At 42.1% G+C, this 22,924-nt stretch overlaps 1 protein-coding gene across 3 annotated transcripts in view; it reads right to left on the bottom strand.

Annotated features, from left to right (window-relative positions):
• The window catches only part of CDH18 (cadherin 18), a 452,445-nt gene that overhangs the window by 106,413 nt on the left and 323,108 nt on the right, over positions 1 to 22,924 (bottom strand). For all 3 annotated transcript variants that reach the window (XM_038770457.1, XM_038770455.1, XM_038770458.1), the window contains one exon: positions 17,518 to 17,812. In XM_038770457.1, the coding sequence (XP_038626385.1) occupies positions 17,518 to 17,812 (295 nt within the window). The remainder of the gene's footprint in view (positions 1 to 17,517; positions 17,813 to 22,924) is intronic.

Below are 22,924 nucleotides of genomic sequence, written 5' to 3'. Positions count from 1 at the left end.
CACAGTGAAAATTAAGACCTGGTTCTCTGGAGAAATGCATACCAGAGCCTAGGTCAATACTTCTCTGGACGTTCTTTTATCTATCCTTTTTTCTAACAGTAAGAATATTGTCAAGATATATGTGCGTGATAAGCACAAAGGATCCGCTTTCATTGGTGTCTCTAAAGGCAAATGTGAAATATGTAATGAGGCAATTTAATGAGAAGAAAGATCTTTCCGAGAGTATAATTTGGTATGCGTGCTAGCCACAGTGTGCAGCACTGTTCAAATCTCCAACGGATCAACGTTCAACAGGAACTTTAAGAAGTGAAAATAAGGTGAGGATTTATGAAGGCTTTGGTATTTGCCTAAGTGAATTGCTCAGGGTTTAATTCTCCAAAGGCTTTACAGGGACTTCAAAAAAGCAATAGTCAACAAGATGCAACTTTAATTTCATTCCACTCAGGAGGACGGTAATTTCACCAGCAAAGCAATAATGCTTCAACTCCAGTTGCTGTGTAATTCGATAAAGCCGTTGGAGGACGTGCTATAGCTACACTTCTTGGACTTTTTTTCCCCTAGTCCTTTCCCACAGCTGTTAGCAAAACTTTGTTCCAAAACACTTTTTCATATTAATATCTGTCTTGTCTCCCTAGACTGTATGCTCACTGTGGGCAGGGAATGTGTCTATCAACTCTGCTGTACTGTAGCCTCCCAAGCACTTAGTACAGTGATCTGCACACAGAAAGCACTCCATAAATACCATCAAAGATGATAAACAAAATTCAAGATTCAGACCTACTCCTGGGATCCCCGTAATTCCCCCACCAAGTCAGTGCTTAAGTTAGGAGCTGCCACCTGCAGACAAAATTTGTCTTCATTCCAATTTCACATACGCCTTCAATCTTGCTGTAATTGCCGGGGAGCATTTGTAGTACGCAACAATTAGATCTGTAATACACTGAACTAAGTATTTGGGAAGGACACAACAAGCAGTTAAAACATTCCCTACCTGTCCAAGGGCAGGCAGACACAATGGTATTGACTATCGAGGAATCCAAACAAACAGTCCAATCCAAATAAATAAGCGAATGTGCAATTGAATGAAAGCATAATACCGCTGAGGAAGAGAGCAAACAGTTATGTAAGTCCTAGAGACAGAACCACAGAGGGACCTGTAGTATTCATTGTGTTTTGTGACAAACTTCTAAGCCAGTTTTCTTATCCAAGTATAAAGGAGAATAGCCTAAATTGGACACTCAACTAATTTTTCAGAACTGTGGCAAACATATGGACCCAAACAGAGATGCAGTATGGCCTAGTGGATAGAGCATGGGCCTAACAGTCAGAGGACATGGGTTTTAATCCCAGCTCTGCCATCTGTCTGATGTGTGACCATGGATAAAGCCCTTAACTTCTCTGTGCCTCAGTTACCTAATCTGTAAAATGGGGGTTAAAGCTGTGAGCTCTATACTTGGGACGTGGACTGTATCCAATCTGATTATCTTGTATCTGCCCAACACTTACACAGTGCCTGGCACATAGTAAATGCTTAAAATACTCCATAAAAATGGATCAATTTGCCAATTTAAACATGTAATTTCTGGAAAGGTCCTTGGTGTCTTGGCTTGTGTGTATGTGTGTGTGTGTGTGTGTGTACGCACATGTGTACTGGGTTAGTACAAGCGCTTAGTACAGTGCTCTGCACACAGTAAGCACTCAATAAATACGATTGATTGATTGATTGGGTTGGGGGGTGGGAGGGAGGAAGGAGTGGGTATTGGCTTTCCTCCACACCTGGGGATAAAGTTGCTAAATCATGACTAGGCCTGAGAAATGTTCCTGGCTGTACGTAAGGTGAATTTGCAGCAAAGGGACCAGGGTCTGACTTGGCTATCAGCACAGGGAGATTCTCATTGATTTGTCAAAGGTTCCAAGTTCCACTCCCTTTGATATGAACAAAATAAGACTTTTCTCCTACCTTGGGTAGGGGATGGCTCCAGGCTAAAAGAGGTGAGAATTTGGCAAAAGTGGGAATTGTGGAGAGTCTAACTTCACCTTCCGGCGGTGGGCAGGGGAATGAGAAAGGGAACCGTTCCCATTTTCCTGGGCTCAAAGAGGAGAATCTAGGTAGAATTCAGAGGCTCTTTACAGTCAGAGATTTTGAATCTTTCAGGCTCTCAGTTTAAGGATGGGGGAATTGTCTGGGCTCAAAGGGGAGACTCTAGCTCAAAAAGGAGTACAGTGAAAATTCAGAGGCTCTTTACTTTCAGGAATTTTGAATCATTCAGACCCTCGGCTTAACAAATCTGTCTGAAGTGCAGCTATTTGTCTGCATTTTCCCTAAGCTTCCAGGAAGTTGAAAGGGTGAGAAGTGCCTCGAAGAACAGCATTTTCCACTTGGGGAGGCACTTTTAGGGATTTCTTAGAGACCCACTTTGCCTGTAAACAACCTCAGGTGCTTCACGCACAATGCACATTTCCAGTTCTGTCTTATTAACTGGTGCACTCATTTTCTATGTAGTAAGCAGCCTTTTGCTTCTGATTACAGACATCCCTGCTTATATGCCCTCCCAATCCAGATAATTTCACATTCAATTTTTCATTGCCTTCATAATTGTATCCACTATTCTCAACATCAAACGCCCAAGACGTAGTTCAATTGCATCCTCAATTAAATTGTACAATCTAGTGAAGTCAACATAATTTCAAGCCCCAATCATTTGTTGCAGCAAACTTGAACCACAAACTATTTATTGAAGGCTATTGCAGTATTTTCCCTGCCCTGAATCTTCAAGGTTTTATGAACATGAAATACTGACACCGAATAAACATTCATAGTGATAAATGTGGTATTTGTTAAGCGCTTACTTTGTGCCGGGCACTGCACTAAGAGTTGGGTCGGATACAATCAAATCGGGTTGGACACAGTCGCTGCCCCACGTGGGGCCCACGGTCTCAATCCCTATTTTAAAGATGAGGTAATTGAGGTACAGAGAAGTGAAGGGAGTTGCCCAAGGTCACACAGCAGGCAAGTGGTAGAACCAGGATTAGAAACCATACCTGACTCCCAGGCATATGCTCTATTCACTATGCCCTGCTGCTTCTCTTTTGTTGCTGCTTTATTTTTTGTTGATTACAAATTCAATTGTATTTTTGCATGATTATCTTGCATCTGCCCCAGCTTTTGGTGTTTAGTTTAGTGCTTGGCACATGAGCGTTCAACAAGTACTATTATTATCAGTACTAAGTGTGTGGGGGAATGGTAGTGCAAAAAAAAGAGGAGGAGAGGAAATGGGGAAAGAAAACTACCTCAATCGTTCATTTTCTTTAGGGGTCTAAATTGTCCGCACTAAGTATTATGTGCCAAAGTCCTCCACTAGGCAACATAATCAGATTGGACAAAGTCCCTGCTCCACATGGGATTTAAAGCCTAATTTTATGCCCAATTTTCAGATGAGAAAACTGAGGGCTAGGGAGGTTGTGATTGCCCCTTGGTCAGCCAGCAGGATAGTAGCAGAGCTGAGACTAGATCCCAAGGTTTCTAACTCTGAGTCCCACATATTTTACCTTCAGGCCATGCCGGCACACAGTAAGTGCTCAATAAATACGATCGAATGAATGAATTATGAGGCTAGAAGTTGCTTCTTCTCAGAGCCTGCGCTCTTCTCAACATTACTTTGGTCAGATGAAAGGGGGGGATCTTACCTTGTCCCCAAGATCCCTCAGATTCACAACCATCTCCCATTTTGTTGAAGAAGCAGAAGCAGACCAATCTTATTTCCTGCCCAACCAAACATTTCCCTTAGCCAATTCTTCCATCTCCATTTGGGAGGGAGAATCTTAAAACATGAAGAGAAGAAAACTCTCTCCCATCATCATCATCAATCGTATTTATTGAGTGCTTACTATGTGCAGAGCACTGTACTAAGCGCTTGGGAAGTACAAATTGGCAACATATAGAGACAGTCCCTACCCAACAGTGGGCTCACAGTCTAAAATCTGTGACATTCTTAGAATCAGCCATCTCCTCTGGACAACAGCTCCCTGCCGTGTGGTGTCAATGTTAGCTGCCCAGTGGAGAGAACCCAGACCTGGGGGTCAGAAGACCTGAGTTCTAATCCTGCCCCTGCCACTTAGCTGTTATGTGACCTTGGGTAACTCATTTAACTTCTGTGCCTCTATTTCCTCATCTGTAAAATGGGGACTCAATACCTGTCCTCCCTCCCATTTAGACTCAGCTCCACAAGGGACACGTCCAACTTGATTACCTTATATCTATTCCAGCACTTAGTACTGTGCTTTCCATATAGCAACTGCTCAAGTTTTTATTTTTATATCATCTGTTAAACCCTTACTATGTGCCAGGCACTGTTCTAAGCGCTGAAATAGATACAACAATGTAATTTACACTGTAGTCTGGTTGACACAGTTCACATCACAGTCTTAACCCCCTTTTTACAGAGGAAGTACCTGAGGCACAGAGAAGTTGAGTGACTTGGCTAAGGTCACACAGCAGACAAGTAGCAGAGCCAGGAGTAGAACCCAGGTCCTTCTGACTCCCAGACTGTGCTCTATCCACTACACCATGCTGTTATAATAATGATTATTGGAACACGGCTAAGACAGCAACACTGTGATAATAATAATGGCATTTGTTAAGCACTTACTATGTGCAAAGCACTGTTCTAAGCGCTGGGGAGGATACAAAGTGATCAGGTTGTCCCACATGGGGCTCACAGTCTTCATCCCCATTTTACAGTTGAGGTAACTGAGGCACAGGGAAGTTAAGTGTCTTGCTCAAAGTCACACAGCTGACGATTGCTGGAGCTGGGATTTGAACCCATGACCTCTGACTCCAAAGCCGGTGCTCTTTCCCAGGAGAGACTCTGAGCATGCTCACAAGCATGTTCTCTGTGCTGCAGCGGTCCAGGCAAGAACACTCCAGGTGAAATGAGGCACTAGGGGTAGAGCCTCCATTTAAGAGAAACAATCAAGAGGAAGTTTGAAAGCTGATGAAATAGACAAAATAAGAACCTTGTCAGAATGCTCCACCGAGAGCTCTAATGAACCTTTGCTTTTGCATGGACAGGCTGAATCATCACCACTGGATTCTACAGCTAATTCAACTGCAGGCTTTTGCTGAATCGTTTCATTCCTATTTCTGCATCCCTGTTTTAGGTGCTCTTATTTCATATGGACTCTCAAAGTCATTGATATTCAAACTTGCAGCTGCTTTAAGCAATCCCAGGTGATTATCCAAGGCACCACATCAGAGATGATTTCTGCTTTGTCAGCTTTCTGACCATTTATCTCATTCTCATTGCCCTTGTGTTCTCATTCCTATCATGAAAGTCCCTGGCACTCTCTCTGAGATAGCAAAATCACAACTGTTTTAATTCTACCTTTGCATCTGATTCAGTGTTGCTACCCATATGGGGGTTGAGCCCAGCTAACCTCAGCCTCAAATATCCTCAGTAACTTTATGTACCTTGCTGGGAAGAAGCAGCATGGCATAATAGAGCAGGGGACTGAGAGTCAGAGGACCTGGGTTCTAATCCGGGCTCTGCCACTTTCATTCATTCATTCATTCAATTGTATTTATTGAGCACTTGCTGTGTGCAGAGCACTGTACTAAGCACTTGGGAAGTACAAGGTGGCAACATATAGAGACTGTCCCTACCCAACAGCGGGCTCACAGTCTAGAAGGGGGAGACGGACAACAAAACATATTAACAAAATAAAATAAATAGAATAAATATGTACAAGTAAAATAGAGTAATAAATATGCACAAACATATATACATATATACAGGTGCTGTGGGGAGGGGAAGGAGGTATGGCGGGGGATGAGGAGGGGGAGAGGAAGGGGGGGTCAGTCTGGGAAGGCCTCCTGGAGGAGGTGAGCTCTCAGTAGGGCTTTGAAGGGAGGAAGAGAGCTAGCTTGGCGGATGGAGGGCATTCCAGGCCAGGGGGAGGACGTGGGCCGGGGGTTGACAGCGGGACATGTGAGAACGAGGCACGGTGAGGATATTAGTGGCAGAGGAGTGGAGGGTGTGGGCTGGGCTGTAGAAGGAGAGAAGGGAGGTGACGTAGGAGGGGGCGAGGTGATGGACAGCCTTGAAGCTGAGAGTGAGGAGTTTTTGCCTGATGCGTAGGTTGACTGGTAGCCACTGGAGATTTTTGAGGAGGGGAGTAACATGCCCAGAGCATTTCGGCACAAAGACAATCCGGGCAGCAGTGTGAAGTATGGATTAAAATGGGGAGAGACAGGAGGATGGGAGATCGGAGAGGAGGCTGATGCAGTAATCCAGTCGGGATAGGATGAGAGATTGAATGAGCAGGGTAGCAGTTTGGATGGAGAGGAAAGGGCGGTTCTTGGCAATGTTGCGGAGGTGAGGCCGGCAGGTTTTGGTGACGGATTGGATGTGAGGGGTGAACGAGAGAGCGGAGCCGAGGATGACACCAAGGTTGCAGGATTGTGATACAGGAAGGATGGTAGTGCTGTCAACAGCGATGGGAAAGTCAGGGTAAGGGAAGGGTTTGGGAGGGAAGATAAGGAGTTCAGTCTTGGACACATGCAAAGGGCAGACATCCAGATGGAGATGTCCTGAAGCCAGGAGGAGATACGAGCCTGGAGGGAGGGAGAGAGAGCAGGGGCAGAGATGTAGATTTGGGTGTCATCAGTGTATAGGTGATAGTTTAAGCCATGGGAGTGAATGAGTTCACCAAGGGAGTGAGTGTAGATAGAGAACAGAAGGGGACCAAGAACTGACCCTTGAGAGACCCCCACAGTAAGGGGATAGGAGGGGGAGGAGGAGCCTGCAAAAGAGACTGAGAATGAATGGCTGGAGAGGTAAGAGGAGAACCAGGAGAGGACAGAGTCTGTGAAGCCAAGGTTGGATAGCGTGTTGAGGAGAAGGGGGTGGTCCACAGTGTCAAAGGCAGCTGAGAGGTCCAGGAGGATTAGGATAGAGTAGGAGTACTATGGGCCAAGCACTGTACTGAGTATCGAAGTCAATACTCTGCAAAGCAGCATGTCCTAGTGGAAAGAGGAGTCTGGGAGTTAGAGGACTTGGATGATAATCCCAGATTCGTCACTTGCCTGCTGTGCGACTTTGGGCAAGTCGCTTAACTTCTCAGTGCTACTTGTGCCACTTGTTTGCTGTGCAACCGTAGGCAAGTCATTTAAGTTCTCTGTGCCTATGTTTCCTCACGTGGAGCAGGGACTATGTCTCACTGATTACCTTATATAATAATTATGGTATTTGTTAAGCACTTATTTATGACAATACAATAATAATAATAATCTCTCTCCCTCTAGCCTGCAAGATCTTTTGTTGTGTACTCACAAGGTTTTAGTACAGTGCTCTGCAGAGTCAGCACTCAATCCATCCTGCTGATTGATTGATATGTGCCAAGCACTATATTAAGCATTGAGGTAAAGCCAAGGTCATTCATTCAATCGTATTTATTTAGCACTGTGGGCAGAGCGCTGTACTAAGCCCTTAGAAGAGTACAGTACAACAATAAACAGATCATCAGGTGGGACCCATCTAGGTCCCTTCCCACAAAGGGCTCACAGTCTTAAGTAGGCAGGAAAAGTGGTCTGGAATCCCCATTGGCACCGAGAAGTTAAGCGACTTGCCCAAAGTTGCACAGCAGGCAAGTGACGGATCTGGAATCCAAGTCCTCTGACTCCCAGACTCCTCTTTCCACTAGGACATGCCACTTTCCAGAGCATTGACTTCGATGCTCAGTACAGTGCTTGGCCCATAGTAAGCACTTACATACCACAATTACTACGAATAATATTAGTAGTATTATCACACTGAACCTGATTTCAGGGGTGCCTGTCTCCTGCAGAAGGTCCACTGTTTGGAAAATTTTGGGTTAAATCAGTCTGCCGCCACCAGGCAGTGATTTATGTCTGTTTACTGTTGCATTGTGCTCTCCCAAGCACTTAGTACAGTGCTCCACACACAGTAAATGCTCAGTACGTACAACCAAATGAATGATTTCACAGACATCACACAAACCTGCTTCCAGAGGCCAGACTGTGGAGTGGAGAGCCACAGCTCTGTGTTCCTGTAATGTCAGCTCCACTTTGTACCCCTCCCCTTCGCCCCTTTAACCTGTAAGGTTGTTGTATTTTTGTGTTATACCCAAGCACTTAGTACAGCGCCCTGCACATAGTCAGTGTTCAATAGATAAAAATGATTGATTGACTGAGAAAGCAACTCTCCCAGACTTATCCTTTTCCTCCCCTTCCCACGATCTGCTGGCCCGAATAGCATCTGAGGTATGTTCAAGCAACCTTGAAAACCCACTGGGGATTTTTTCTAACTGGTATAAAGTCGCCGGAGCTTTCCTGCTGTCCATCAGGCTTGAATAGCTCAGTCGGCTCCTGGAGACTGTTCTCAGGAGCGCAGTGTGTTCAGAATGCTGCGGGAAGCAAATTATTGCGCTCTGCTTTGGCAAGGCGAAAGGAGAGTCCAGCAGAGACCAGCTCCGGGCTGGCTGGGAGCGATATGCGGATCAATTCACACCCTTTTCTTTTCACTAACCAAGCACTCTCTGGAAGATTAGAGGGTCACTCTGGAGACCATCTCTCCCCTGAGAAAACTAGCAGTGGAATCTCCCTCTCCTCTGAGATAAAAAAATAAATGCTCACTGTAATCATCACTACTAGCTGCCCCCACTGCTCTCTGAAGCCTGCAAGAGAGATTCAAGCTGGGGTTTCAGGAGGAGAATAGGTGACAGCTCTCCTCTCAGATAAATCAGTTGATCAATCCACCAAGTTGTATTTGTTTTTGTTTTTTGAGAGCTTATGGTGTCTTTTTCTGGGAAGCAGGTCTGCTACTACCTGAGTCCATGGATGAGCCCTCATTCTTCAGTCAGTTGCTGGCTTGACAACAAAACAATCCAAATATGCAGTTTGTCACAAAACTTAGAAACAGTGTGGCCTAGTGGAAAGAGCATGGGATTGGGAGTCACAAGACCTTGTCTGCTGTGTAACTTGGGCAAGATACCTAACTGCTCTGTGCCTCAGTTACCTCAACTGTAAAGGGGGGATTAAGACTGTGAGACCCATCTGAGACATAGACTGTGTCTAACATGATTATCTTCTATATACCCCAGCACTTAATATGTCTGGCACAAAGTGCTTAACAGATATGATTAAAGATTTAAAAAAAAAACAAAGAGGAAAGCAATGTTCCACACAAATGAGGAAGAATTTCTCAGTGGGGAACTTCATCCTAGACAGTCTAAACTGCAAAAGTGTCTGCTCTTTTGACCTCTGATGGGTAAAAATATTGTGCTCTCGGATTATTCAAAAAATGACTTTAAAACATCAGTCCAATTTGCATTAGGCCTGCCACCTGAAAACATCACTGGATCCAGAATACATTTCTGAAAATTTGCACAAAAAGGAACAATCCGAATATTCAACCCTAATGATCATGATTCTACTGCAACACATGTCCTTCCTTTACATTCTGATTTTTTTTAATGGTATTTGTTAAGTGTTTACTACATGCCAAGCACTGTTCTAAGTCCTGGGGTAGATACAAGTTAATCAGATCAGGTACCCAACCTGTCCCGCTTGGGGCTCACAGTCTAAGTGCACCTACAGGTGTTGAATCCCCATTTAACAGTCGAGGAAAATGAGAAACAGAGAAGTGAATAGACTTGCCCAAGGTCACACAGCAGGCGAGGGCAGAGGTAGGATCTAAACTCAGGGCCTCTTGCTTTGTCCACTAGCATTCCCTTCTGCACTTCATAACAAGTTTGAGGACTCCTCTGGATTGTATGCTCCTGAGGGCATACAATGCTCTACCCTAAGTGTTTAGTAGAGCATTCTGAACAGAGTATGCACTCAGTGAATACTATGATTGATCGACTGATACCATGGAAATCATTTTACCAGCACTTGTTCATCCCTTACGCATTTCCTCAAAGCCATCCCGAACGGTGAAACTTGGGGAAGAATCTAGCATACAGATTGACATCTCTCAAGCGGTTCCCTCAGTCTGTAAGCCTCGGCAATGGGCTCCACCTAACACCTTCGCTGTGGCTCCAAATAAGTAACAGCTTGAATAACTCAGATTTACGTGTGACGATCCCACCCCGGGCTTCTGCTCTTTTACCATGCTTGGTACTTGAAACATTCTAGAAGTAAAACAGTAATTCAGGAGTTGTACAACCACTTGTAACTATGTCTCATTTGTGAACGCTAATCATTCATTGATTCATTCAATCATATTTATTGAGCACTTATTTTTAAGTTTTCTAGAGCACTGTGCTAAGTACTTAGGAGAGTATGATATCACAATAAACAGTCAGGAAGACTGGATGTACGGTGGGCAAGTTGAAAACAGAAAAAGGGGGCAATACGGGAAAACCATTAGGAAACAAGGACCTATACTTGTAAGCCGTAAAAGGTGTGTCCATCTTACATACTGCCTCGGTGCTTAGAACACTGCATGGCACATACTAAGCACTTAACAAATACCACAAAAAAAAATGAATCCCCCTCTTCACACCCTCAGTCACATTCACAGGTCCGCCCAAGACCTCACAGTTACTAGCATCATTTTCAAACGTGAAGGCGAGTGATATGCACAAGATTCCACTCCAGAGGACCATCCCAGTTTAGGAGTGGGAGATCCTTCACAGAACAAGGAAGTGAGCAATCTTTCATCTCATTGTGTCAAAATTCCCCAAATGCAAATTGGCAGATGCCAGAATACAGAATCTCATAATGGAAAATGCCGGTAGCAAATAGCAAAAGGGAACATATTTCATGAGCAAGCCGGCTGCCACATTGAGAAATGTGACCAGCAAATTCAACCTGGTGTGCGGGGAAGAGAGAAGTGGATCAACAACCCCTCCAAGGCAATTGACGCATGCTTCGTTCCTCAACTGTAAGTGCAGACCTTAAGTTTGCTCTTATAAAAGGAAGAAGCATGAAGTGATTATTGGTAAATCTTGACAAACACTGAATAAAAGTCAGAAGCTCAAGTGTTTATTGGATTCCCATTTGAACTTTGCAAGAAGTTAATTCAAAAAAAGAACCATTAAATGGGGGAAAGCTCCAAATTCATCTATTATCCCATAAGGAAATAACAAACTTTGATTAAGTCTCCATCAAAAGGCAGGCAGAAAAGTCAGAAAGAGATTAGGGCAATAATCAAGGGTTTATTAGGCTTTACTGGTGAATGTGGGCTGTAGAAATCAATACCTGCTATGGAAAGGAATGATCATGATAGCTGCAATGGAATTCTTGTGAATGATTGTAAAAACTAATAAAATATTTCTCTGTCACAAAACAGCTCTTTAGACAATAATAATAATGATGATGATGATATTTGCGAAGTGCTTACTATGTACCAACCACTGTTCTAAGCACACGGTAGATATAAATTATCAGGTTGCCCACAGGGGGTCATAGTCTTATTCCCCATTTTGCAGATGAGGCACAGAAAAGTTAAGCGACTTGCCCAAAGTCACACAGCTGACAAGTTGCAGAGCCGGCTTAGAAACCCACAACCTCTGACTCCCAAGCCACGGTCTTAATGGCGAGAGCACGAGCCTGGGAGTTAGAAGGGAAATTGAGACTGTGAGCCCTACATGGGACAGAGACTGTGCCCAACTCAATTACCTTACATCTACCTCAGTGCTTAGCACAGTGCCTGGCACATGGCAAGCTAAATAGGAAGGAGAACAGGTAAATGGATCCCCATTTTACAGAAGAAGTAACAGGCACAGAGAAGTTAAATGATTTGCCCAAGGTCACACAGCAGACATGCGGAAGAGCTGGAATTAGAACTCAGGTATTCCAGGCTCAGGCTCTATCCCTTAGGTCACACTTCTTCTGTTCCATTGTTCTCTTCCAAGCACTTAGGATAGTGCTTGCACATAGTAAGCCTTCAACAATAAATGCTATTGATTGGCTATTAGAAGGAAGATATATGGGGCTCTGCAAGTAGCTTCTTGGTTCCCTAGCCCAGTGTTCGGCTTCTGAACTCAGCTGAGGAGGGAAAATAGTTGAATCCATGATTTACAGCAACAGCACAATCTTAGTTAGCTGGGCCCTATCACCATGAAAATGGATTCCACCATAACCCACAGGGGTCAGAGCTTTCTGTTAAGCAGTTTTCCATGTTTAATCCAAATCTCTTTTGCTTAATTTTAGAAAGACTCATTCTAATTGAATTCTCTAAGGGCATTGAGAATAGCTGTAGCGTGCCTTCCTCAAGCCAGTGCTTTCCTTAATGCTATAATTCATAACTTTGAAGAATGCACTAATATGTTCCTCACTCTTCTCTTTTTTCTACAGCAATAAACTCAGCTCCATAAATGAATCTTAAATGTATTCTCCAATATGTTGGAGAAAAAAAATTATCTTCTAAGTGTCACTGAAATTGATGACAGATCAGGGAATATGTCTTACCAACTCTGTTATGCTGTAATATTGTACTCCCCCAAGTACTTAATACAGTGCTCTACACAACCTAAGTACTCAATAAATATGATTGATTGTTTAAAACAAGTTACAGAACCTTAAGTTCGTCCAGTAGAAAGACTATGACACTTGAAGTCAAGGGATTTGGGTTCCAGTACCACTCTATCACTGATGTGCTGTATGACTGGGAAAATCACCTCAACTCTCTGAGCTTTGGTTTCCCTATTTGCAAAATGGGGCTACCACCATATACCTGTTCCTACTAATTTCATGCTTACACCATCCCTTCTACCCAGAACTCCCTCCCCTTCCAAACCAGATTTCCAGTGGCTCTCTCCATCATCAAGACCCTTCTGAAATGGTAGCTCCTCTAGTAGGTCTTCCAAGATTAATCTGTAATCCACACTGACCCCATTCCCTCCTTCCTCTACTATGTCACCTAAACATTTAGTTCTCACATCCCTCCTTATTGTACTAATGTACATATCTTTACACTTTATCGCTTCAGCCTTTCTGTAATTCATTTTTTATGGTATTTGTTAAAGGCTTACTATGTGTCAGACATTGTATTAAGTGCTGGGGTACACACAAGTTGTGTGCCAGATTGGAGACAGTTCCTGTGCCACATAGAGCTCATAGTCTTAATCCTCATTTTGCAGATGAGGTAACTGAAGCATAGGTAAGTGAGTTACTTGCCCAAGTTCACAGCAGACAAGTGGCAGGGTTCACCTACCCCACTGTACTATAAACTACTTGAGGTCAGGGATGAAGTCTACAAACTCTATTGCAGTCTCCCCGGAAATTAGTACAGTGCTCTGCACAGACAAAACACTCAATCAATACCAAAGATCTGACTGGTTGACAGGAATGTGGTGAGGAGAGAAATGTGATGTGAAAGTCCTATACAAATCCCACATAAAGAATTATTATTAAATTATGGATGGCTTAATGCCAAGGGTAATAAGGATTTCTTAATAGTTTTTGAAAGTTATCCTCCTTTCATCCCAGTATTGTTTTAGCTTTTAAATTGTAGCTCCAGGTTTATGAGTTCACCTTGTGATCCACTATGGTACATCAAATTTTTCCATCAGTCATATTTACTAAGCATTTATTGTGTACAGAACACTGTACTCAGTGCTTGGAGGAGTACAATAAAACAGAGTTGGTAGACACATCCCCTGCCATCACAGAGCTTGTAGTCTAAATACTGTAATTTTTTGATGGACTTTGGTCTATTCAGTCATTCTCTTCACTGTGCCTTTTTTTCCTCTTCAAAAATACACAGATTTCAACTGGATCAAGTTGATATTTTGTTAGATTTTTTTTTAATCAACTTGCTATTGAATTTTACCTCTGTTAAATGGATCATCTCTAGTTCATCAAGTATGAAATTGTTATCGAACTTACTCATAAACTTCATTTGGAATCTGATGGGACATTTTAAAAGTTTGATAGCATTTCAAATCCCATTTTTGCCTCCCAAGGTGTTAGTAATCATGGCTATCTTATTTTCATCCACAAAATGGATGAGCATTCACTTTACTACCTCATCAGAATCACTGATGAAAGCATTAAATATCAGGCCTGAGAAGACTTCCCAGGTGGACTCAGATATTGATCACTTCTCTAGATCCAATTTTGAAAAAAACAAAAAAACCCCAAAACAAAACAAAAAATCTTGGAAAAATTCAGATTACCTGGTTTTATCTAGAAAATTCAAATGAGAAAGCCAGACTGCGAGTTTAGCCTGTGAAACTAGCCAGAAGATGGGCAAGAAACCCCATTAAGGAAGATTAATGTCACTTCTCTAACTTCAGATATTTTAAGTGCTGTGAATAAAGCACAGTAAACTACTGATGAAATACCCTGTCCGAGGTCTCTGGGTCTTTATTATTTTTGCACTCCAGGTTGCAGCCTTGGTCACTGGATTAAGGCAAGAAAAAAAATCACTCAATCAATGGTATTTATTGAGCACCTGAGTGAAAATTTGTGTATTTAACTGAATTATCTTGTTTATTATTTGTTCTATGTTCTTTGTCTTTTATACAATTGTATATTTGATCATATCCATTCTCTTAATTTAGATTATACATTTCTGGAAGACAGGAACCATAAATTGTATCGAGTCATATGAGTTCCATAGAACCGCTCTGCCCCTAGTAAGTGGCCAATACGTGCTGCTGATGATTGTCACCATGCCATCATTCTAAAATAGATTTCAGAAAGGAATACCAGCTCCAATAATCCCTGAAGAGAAACAACATTTCTCAAGAAGACCATCCCCTTTTGATAATCCCTCCCATTTGACAGCTGAAAAATTATCCCCAATTCATTTCAATAACTCTTGAATTCCTATGGCCTGTTTTATTGTTTCTGACAGTGGCCATTTATCAATTGTATTTATGGAGCACAGTGTGTTTACAGCAGCGGACTAAGCGCATAAAATATAACAGAGTTGGTAGACGTGTTCTCTGCCCACAAGGAACTTCCAGTCTAGAGAGGTTGGATGCCTCAATAAACAGAGGTGGCATTACAAAAACACACAGACTCTGGATGGGCACAACGTAGCTAAGACTGTCAGTCTCACATTCGCCTTTTTACTCAGGTAAGCACCTGTAGGTGAATTTCACCATTGGTAAGTATGCCGGTCCAAGTATATATAAAGTTTCAAGCAGTCATTGGGATTGCTCAAATCCTTGATCATCACCAGATCCGATCTCGATGTCATTATAATACCCAGATCGAAAAGAAGTCTTGTCCAGGTTCCCTTCGGTTCAATGGATTAGAAATCAGAATTTTTAAGAGTGGCTACACCCTTATTCCACGGAAGAGGAGAGCTTCGTCCATAAGAAACCCGCTTCCCTTGACATGTCCAAAACTTTACTTAGCTATAATCATGGCTCATGTAGTACATATCGTAATCTCCTTGGTTTCATTTTTACTTACTTTAGCATTTTCAAAGACTTCCTTTTCTCCCTCCCTGACCAGGAAAGGAATCATAATTTTCTGCTAAACAGACTCTACTGGTATGAAATACGGAATTATGGTGATTTAGTCATCACCTGCTACTTTTTGTGATGCAGGAAGAATGAAAACGTGGGTTTGTGTCCCACCCACACGGCCACTGGCATTAAGAAATGGGCTAGTCTGCTAATCTGCTCTTTCAGTCCCTATATCCAAGAGTGACTATGGGGGAAAACCTTAGAGAAGCTTCAGTCAAGGTATTTACTGAGTGTTTGTTGTGTGCACAGCATTGCATTAAGCACTTAATTTGCCTACAAAATTGCAAGCTTTGTCCGGAATGAAACAGATTAGGTGCAGGTGCATTATCAATAATAGTACTTTAAAATGTAAAATACAATGCTACTTGAAAAAACAATAATAAGGTGGGGTATATCCCACAGTGACTCTGAGGGAAAGAATGTGCTTCATTTAGAAATGTAGACATTGACTATTTTCTCACAGCAGAGCAAAAGGCAAGCCATCTCAAAAATATATTCGCTATGCTAAAAGAGAACACATGGATTTAGTTCTTTCTACTTCTTTTTTCCAGGCATCCATTAGAATTATAAACCACCTCAGGACTGTGTATGAATGTATATTGTATCAGCCTGAATTCACAATAAAGCCACATTTTCAAATGGAGTGTTTCCTCAGTAAGAGAAAGAGACAAAAATCCATACAGCCCATTCAAACCTGCTAGAATGGCAACTCCTCAAAGGCAGGGATCATTTCAATTAGGTCTATTTTATGCTACCATGCTTAGCAGAAAGCTCTGCATACTGATTGCCCTCAATCGACTGCTCTAACAATGCTTCAACTGGGTCTTTCCCAGGAATGGGATTGCTGAAGTCCCAAACTACTCCTGCAATTTCATCCAATCCTTTTCATCTATTCCCCAGGCCACTTGATAGGCTTCACATTTTCCTATAAAAAATAAATACTATTTTTGGAGCTTTAAAAAAAATAATTGAAAAACACTGTGGAAATTAAATGGGGTGAGATTAACCTTACATATGACACAGCATCGTTGTGGGAAGGGAACCTTCCTATCAACTCTGTTGTGTTTTACTCCCCTAAGCACTTTTGTGTCCTGGACAAAATAAGTTTTCAATTCATTCAATCATATTTATTGAGCGCTTACTGTGTGCAGAGCACTGTACTGAGCGCTTCACCATATTAAGTTCTTATGACCATAATTCATTCATTCCTTCAGTCGTATTTATTGAGCACTTACTGTGTGCAGAGCACTATACTGAGCACTTATGACTATGATTCATTCATTCAGTCAGTCATTTATTGAGCACTTACAGTGTGCAAAGCACTGTACTAAGTGCTCGTGATGTACAAGTTGGCAACAAATATTGATTGATTGATTGACATAATCCATCTTAAAATAATCATGGCAAACTAATATTCACCAATAATATTTGGGAACTTTAATGATTATTTCATTTTGGCTCATCTCAATAGTTTTATTTCTAATCTACAATAGTCATTTAGATATCAAGAAACATTTATTCCATGGCTGAGGCCACATTTGAAACAATGTATATTCAGTAAAAATATATTGAGGGGGTGGAGATTGCCATATCATGGTATAGGATTAACCAGTTAAAAACTGATTTAAGTTTGGAATGACTTTTCTGATGCAACTCCTTAAATATGAGGTATTTTGAACTGAAAATTGTTAAGGTGGGGAAAGCTGAAGATATAGCTTCTTTTAAAAGTAAAGACAAAGCTGCTTACAATCAGGAAAACATTTTCCTGCTATATACTGTTAGTAATTAAGCAGTTTATGCAGGTGTTTATAGATTTAAGACCATTCTTCTTTCCTACACTAAATAAATGATCATTTATACATGAGTACCTTGGATCCCGATATAAGGGCTTTTAAGAATAGCACCACTTTGTTTTCTTGTCTATGTAAACCGAACACCTGCATTTTATCCAAAGACAATAACAAATAAATGACTTCACTGAACTTTAGGTCAACTATGAATGGAAAAAAAAACCTCCATAAAACACACCTGGAGTTTTCACAGAGAGGGAAAAAAAGTGCTTCTTACCCATTTCAGCCATTTCTGGTACTGTGACAATGTAAGGTCCATCTGTAAATTTGGGGGCGTTGTCATTGATGTCTTGTACTTTGATGATGAATTCAGATTCAGGTTCTAGAGGCTTGTTCGTTCGTCTGTCAATTGCTTGGGCGTGCAAGACATAGTGCGTTTTCTGCTCTCGATCTAGACTTTTGGTGGAGTGGATGTCTCCTGTGGTATCGTCAATAATGAATATGGTCCCAGCCCCTTCTCCGGTAAGAATGTACTTGACGGATCCATCACCTTTGTCCGAGTTGGAGTGTAGCTGTGAAAAATAAGACATCATGGAACATCATGGCTTATCCCAAAGATGTGAGAGACAGATGATAAACAACCATAAATAGGAAAATGAGTTTAGGGCTTATATTGTGAATGATGGCACTTGCGATTTCCTGCCATCCCCAGGGACTTATGTGCTTGGGAGAGTACAATGCAACAGAATTAGTGAAACAATGCCTCAGGAGGACACACCTAGGTGGGGAAAAAAATGCCAAAATTCTCTCTGTCCATCAAGAGTATGTGCCAACCACACAGTAGCTTGGGCAAACCATAGAGCCGTGAGCTTGAGATGAGCTTCAACCCAAGCAAATACAGATATATAAACACAAATAAACCAGTATTCGTTAGGCATTTACTTTGTGCCAAGCACTGTTCTAAGAACTAGGGTGGGCACAAGTTAGTCAGGTTGGACACAGTCGCCATTCCACATGGGGCTCATTGTATAAGCAGGAGGGAGAACAGGTATTACAGCCCCATTTCACAGTTGAAGAAAGTGAGGCAAAGAAAAGTTAGGTGACTTGCCCAAGGTCACAAAGAAGGCAAGAGGTAGAGCCACGATTAGAAGCCAGGTCCTCTGACTCCCAGAGAAGTATTCTTTCCACTAGGCCACTAGACTGTAAGCTCAATGTGGGCAGGTGTTTTGTCGATTATATTATTATACTGTACTCTCCCAAGCGCTAAGTACAATGCTCTGTGCACAGTAAGTGATCAGTAAACGTTCATTCATTCAGTCGTATTAATTGAGCACTTACTGTGCGGAGAGCACTGTACTAAGCACCTGGGAAGTTCAAATTGGCAACATACAGAGACGGTCCCTACCCAACAAGGGGCTCACAGTCTAGAAGGCGGAGACAGACAAACAAAACAAAACATGATTGATTGACTGATGCTGCCCCTTTCACACATCCTTGAGTGCAATGAAAGCAGCTGGGAATTACTACGTGTTTAAGGTGTCAAGAAAGCCTTTAAGTGAAAAATAGTGGAGGGGCATATTAGGTGGAAAGATGAGAAATTAATCAGGGAAAGCCTCCTGGAGAGGATGTGATTTCAGAAGGGCCTTGAAGATGTCTAGGCCAGTGGTCTCATGGATGTTAAGGGGGAGAAATTTCAGGTAGAATGTAGAGTATGAGTAAGAAATCAGCAGCTAGGGGAATGAGACACAATGAGTAAGTTGGCTAGAGAGTCAATATTCAATTGCTTTTGGCCACTACGATGATTAATGATGGTTGTTCAACCCTTCAATAACCTATTCCTGTAGCTGAGTATCATATCAAAGGAAGTGCCAGGAGAAGTCAGTACTTCCCGCCTGCTGGAATCTTGCTAAGGATCCCTCTCAGCTGGGATCTCTCTCTTGATTTACTTCTGGACAAAAATAATCAGGAGTTCTCCCAGATACTACTGCATAAAATAGCAGGTGGCCCTTTCCCCCACTAGCTTCTCCTTTTCAGTTAATTTCCACCTATCTGGCTGTCTCTGATATCAATTCTTGTGTATGTCTTTGTTAATACGAAGCTACCATAATGATTAAGTCATTTTCCATTATTTCTTCCCCTCCTGTTTTCATATCAATGCCAGTCTGGTGGAGTCATCGTCTGTCTCCAGTCTCCCAGTGTGCTGGCAAATTTGTGCCTTTTCATTCTTCAATACTTTATGTGCTGTCTCCAAGTCTCCTTAATAATACCTCACAGTACATTTAAAATGATTCTAATTTTATTCCTTGCAACAAAACTCCTCTCTTCTCATCTCAGGAACTGCATAATTTTTTCTAACACTGTATCTTTGGGTGTTCCCCCCCACACCCCCACAACCCCTAAAGCTCTCTGCACCTTAACTATTCAGAAAACTGAAGTCAGCTTCTGGTTCTTCTTGTAGTCTCTCTAGCACCTTATTAAAGCGGACTTTCCCAAAGTCACACAACAGTCAGGTGACAGAGCCGGGATTAAAACCCCACATGGGACAGGGACTGTGTCCAACCTGATAAACTTGTAAATAGCCCTACAGTGCCTGGCACATAGTAAGCGCTTAACAAATACTACAATTACTACTTCCCTAGGCCATGTTACTTCTGGGCATAGACTCCTGACGGATATGTTTCTCCAAGGCGAGTACACAACTGCGTGGGCAAATATATACACAAACACACACACGCTCAGCTGCTCCCGTTCATTTGATGGCAGCGTGGCTTAGTGGCAAGAGCACAGGCTTAGGAGTCAGAGGATGCGGGTTCTAATCCCAGCTCAGCCACTTGTCTGCTGTGTGACCTTGGGCAAGCCACTTAACATCTCTGTGCCTCAGTGCCCTCATCTGTAAAATGGGGATTAAGACTGTGAGCCCCATGGGGGACAAACTGATTACCTTGTATCTACCCCAGCACTTGGAATGGTGCTTGGCACATAGAAAGGGCTTAATACTATAATTACCATTATTGTTAAAAAGGAATATCACAGTCTGTCACCCAACCAATGGAAGGGTATATCAAGGGAGTAAGTGGAGAATGGATGGGAGGGCAGAATGCAGATGAATGAAGTAGAATGCAGCTGGTAACTATGGAGATTTCTGTTCATCAACTGAAAGCTCTATCTGATAACACTGAAGACATTTATTAAGCACTTACTACATACTAAAGCACCTTGCTAAACACAGGGGCAAATAATTGAACCAGACACAGCCTACAGTTTAAGGTATGAAGCAGGAATTTTATTATTCCGAGTTTATAGAGGAGGAAACTGAAACCCACATCAATTAAGTAACTTTCCCAAGGTCACACAGCGGTCAAGAGACTGAGCTGGAACTCAAAGCTGTGTCTCCTGATTTCCAGACAAGTGTTTTTTTCCATGAAACAAAGGTAGCCAGCAACAGACGAGACCAAGATTGGGTTTTCAGGGGCAAACCATGCTTCCAAGATGAAAACTTGTTAATACAGTTGAAGCTAAACTAGCTGGCAAAGGAGAGGCCATAGAGATACAGATTTCCTTTCAAAATGGAGTCGTGCATTATACCTTGCATAGGCATGTCAGATCAAACCCCTTGAATAATTTCTTTAATTTTCTCAAGTATCTCAGCCCAGTTAATCATTGGAGAAATATACCTTGAAACAATTTTCCAACCATTCACCACCAAACAGCGCTTAGAACAGTGCTTTGCACATAGTAAGAGCTTAATAAATGCCATAAAAATACTATTTAACTTGTTAGAGTTTATAATTAACATAGTTCAATAAATGCAAATGACTAGAAAACACTGTCCATTACCAATGGCTATATTCAGTTGTCTTATGATTGTCTAATTTTCAATTTCCTCTGTTTTCCTCCGGAACACAGTTGGGCCGGCTACAAAGCAGTCCCTGTGGTTTTACAGTCAAACATTATCTCCCCTTCCGAGTAGAAGGTTAACAGGCCAAAATCAGTTTCAATTTCCAACTCTGAATTGCACATTTGACAATTACATTCTATTCCTTGTGCTGCCTCAAAAGCATGGGCTATTACCTTTATTTTCACCAAGTGATTTCCAGTAAGCAAAACTCATCCACTCTATTTGGTTAAGCCATATCCTTCAAGTCACTGAGCCACTGAAATCTAGTGAGGTTCTGCCTCGCTGGTTCTTACCAAAACCGACATATCCATGTTGGAACATTTTCTTTATGTTTGGCATAATTAATTGCACGCTACAAACATTATTAACCTTTGAAAGATGTGTCAGATACAGATGTTTGGGGAAAGAATAAATGACATGTGTCCCTGTAAGTTTTCCAGAGCAACTGGGAAATATCTGCCTACTGTCTTGTTGAAACACAAACACACACACACACAAAAAAAAATCTGGTGGTGCAGCCCCAGGACACATATAAAATGGCATATAATCCTGTATAGCCCTTTATGCACACACACACTCAGTTACTCTCTCTCTGTCTGAAATTCAACTGTGACAATTCTCATACTGGCAGAGTTAAGGCATTTATATCGAGTGTCCCCAGGTAATCATTACCTAGGAAGATGAGATTTACCAGCAGACTACATTATCAATATCTAATCCAAAGAAAAAAATAAGAGATATTCCCCTATAAATAGGAAAGGAAAGAAGGCACCACAGAATGAAAATAGCCCCCATCTGGTGAAAAAGTTTTCTTTGACAGAAGAAATAATTCGATTCCCACCATGAAGGAACCCAAAACAGAAAGTGTATAAACACTGGACTGTACAGCAACGACAAACAAACATCTGTTACTGCAAAATTGAAAGGGACCTTTTTCCTGTTGCTTTTAAGGAGAGTGGGGGATGCTTGAAGGAACCACTGCTCTACAGCACGTGGCTACCTGACAATGATGGATTCATGCCCCTCTCAATTTGTCCTCGGAGACCCTTTACTGAGCACTAACTTTGTAGAAGCTGCTTTGGAGAATGCAAACTTTCCATATGGCTTTAAGTAGGTTTATCTTAATTACCCAGGCAGCCAGCACCATACCAAGTTTCCAAAATAGTTTATTTTACTTGTGTATGGTATCTGTTAGGCTCTTACCATGTGGCAAGCGCTGTTTTAAACACTAGGGTAGATACAAGTTAATCAGGTTGGACCCAGTCCCATATAGGGCTTATCTGAGGAGGGAGATGGGGTTTTGACTTCCCATTTTACAGTTTAAGGAAAATGAGGCACGAATAATTTAAGTGACATGCCCTAGCTCACCAAGTGAGCAACTGACCAAGCTGGCATTAGAACTCCCAAGCCCATGATCTTTCCACTAAGTGACACTGTTTCCCTGAAATAGCTACAATATTACAGTCCATCAATTATATTTGTTGAGTGCTTACTGTGTGCATTGTACTGGCTGCTCATCCTCAGTCTCTTTTGCAACCCACCCCCTCCTACCCTCTGGCTGTCGGAGTCCCTCAAGACTCAGTTCTTCTACTCTCCGTCTACACCCACTCCCTTGGAGATCTCACTGGCTCCCACGGCTACAACTGCCATCTCTAGGATTATTCCCACATCTCTATATCCAGCCCTGATCTCTCTCCTTCTCTGCAGCCTCACATTTCCTCCTGCCTTCAAGATAGCTCTACATTTCACAGTACTAAGCACTGGGGAGATTACACTTTAAAAGAGT

This window comes from Tachyglossus aculeatus, chromosome X3, assembly GCF_015852505.1.
Source record: "Tachyglossus aculeatus isolate mTacAcu1 chromosome X3, mTacAcu1.pri, whole genome shotgun sequence".
Classification (NCBI taxonomy): domain Eukaryota; kingdom Metazoa; phylum Chordata; class Mammalia; order Monotremata; family Tachyglossidae; genus Tachyglossus; species Tachyglossus aculeatus.
The sequence above is the reverse complement of the archived record's forward strand: the minus strand, read 5'-3'. Positions and strand labels throughout refer to the sequence as shown.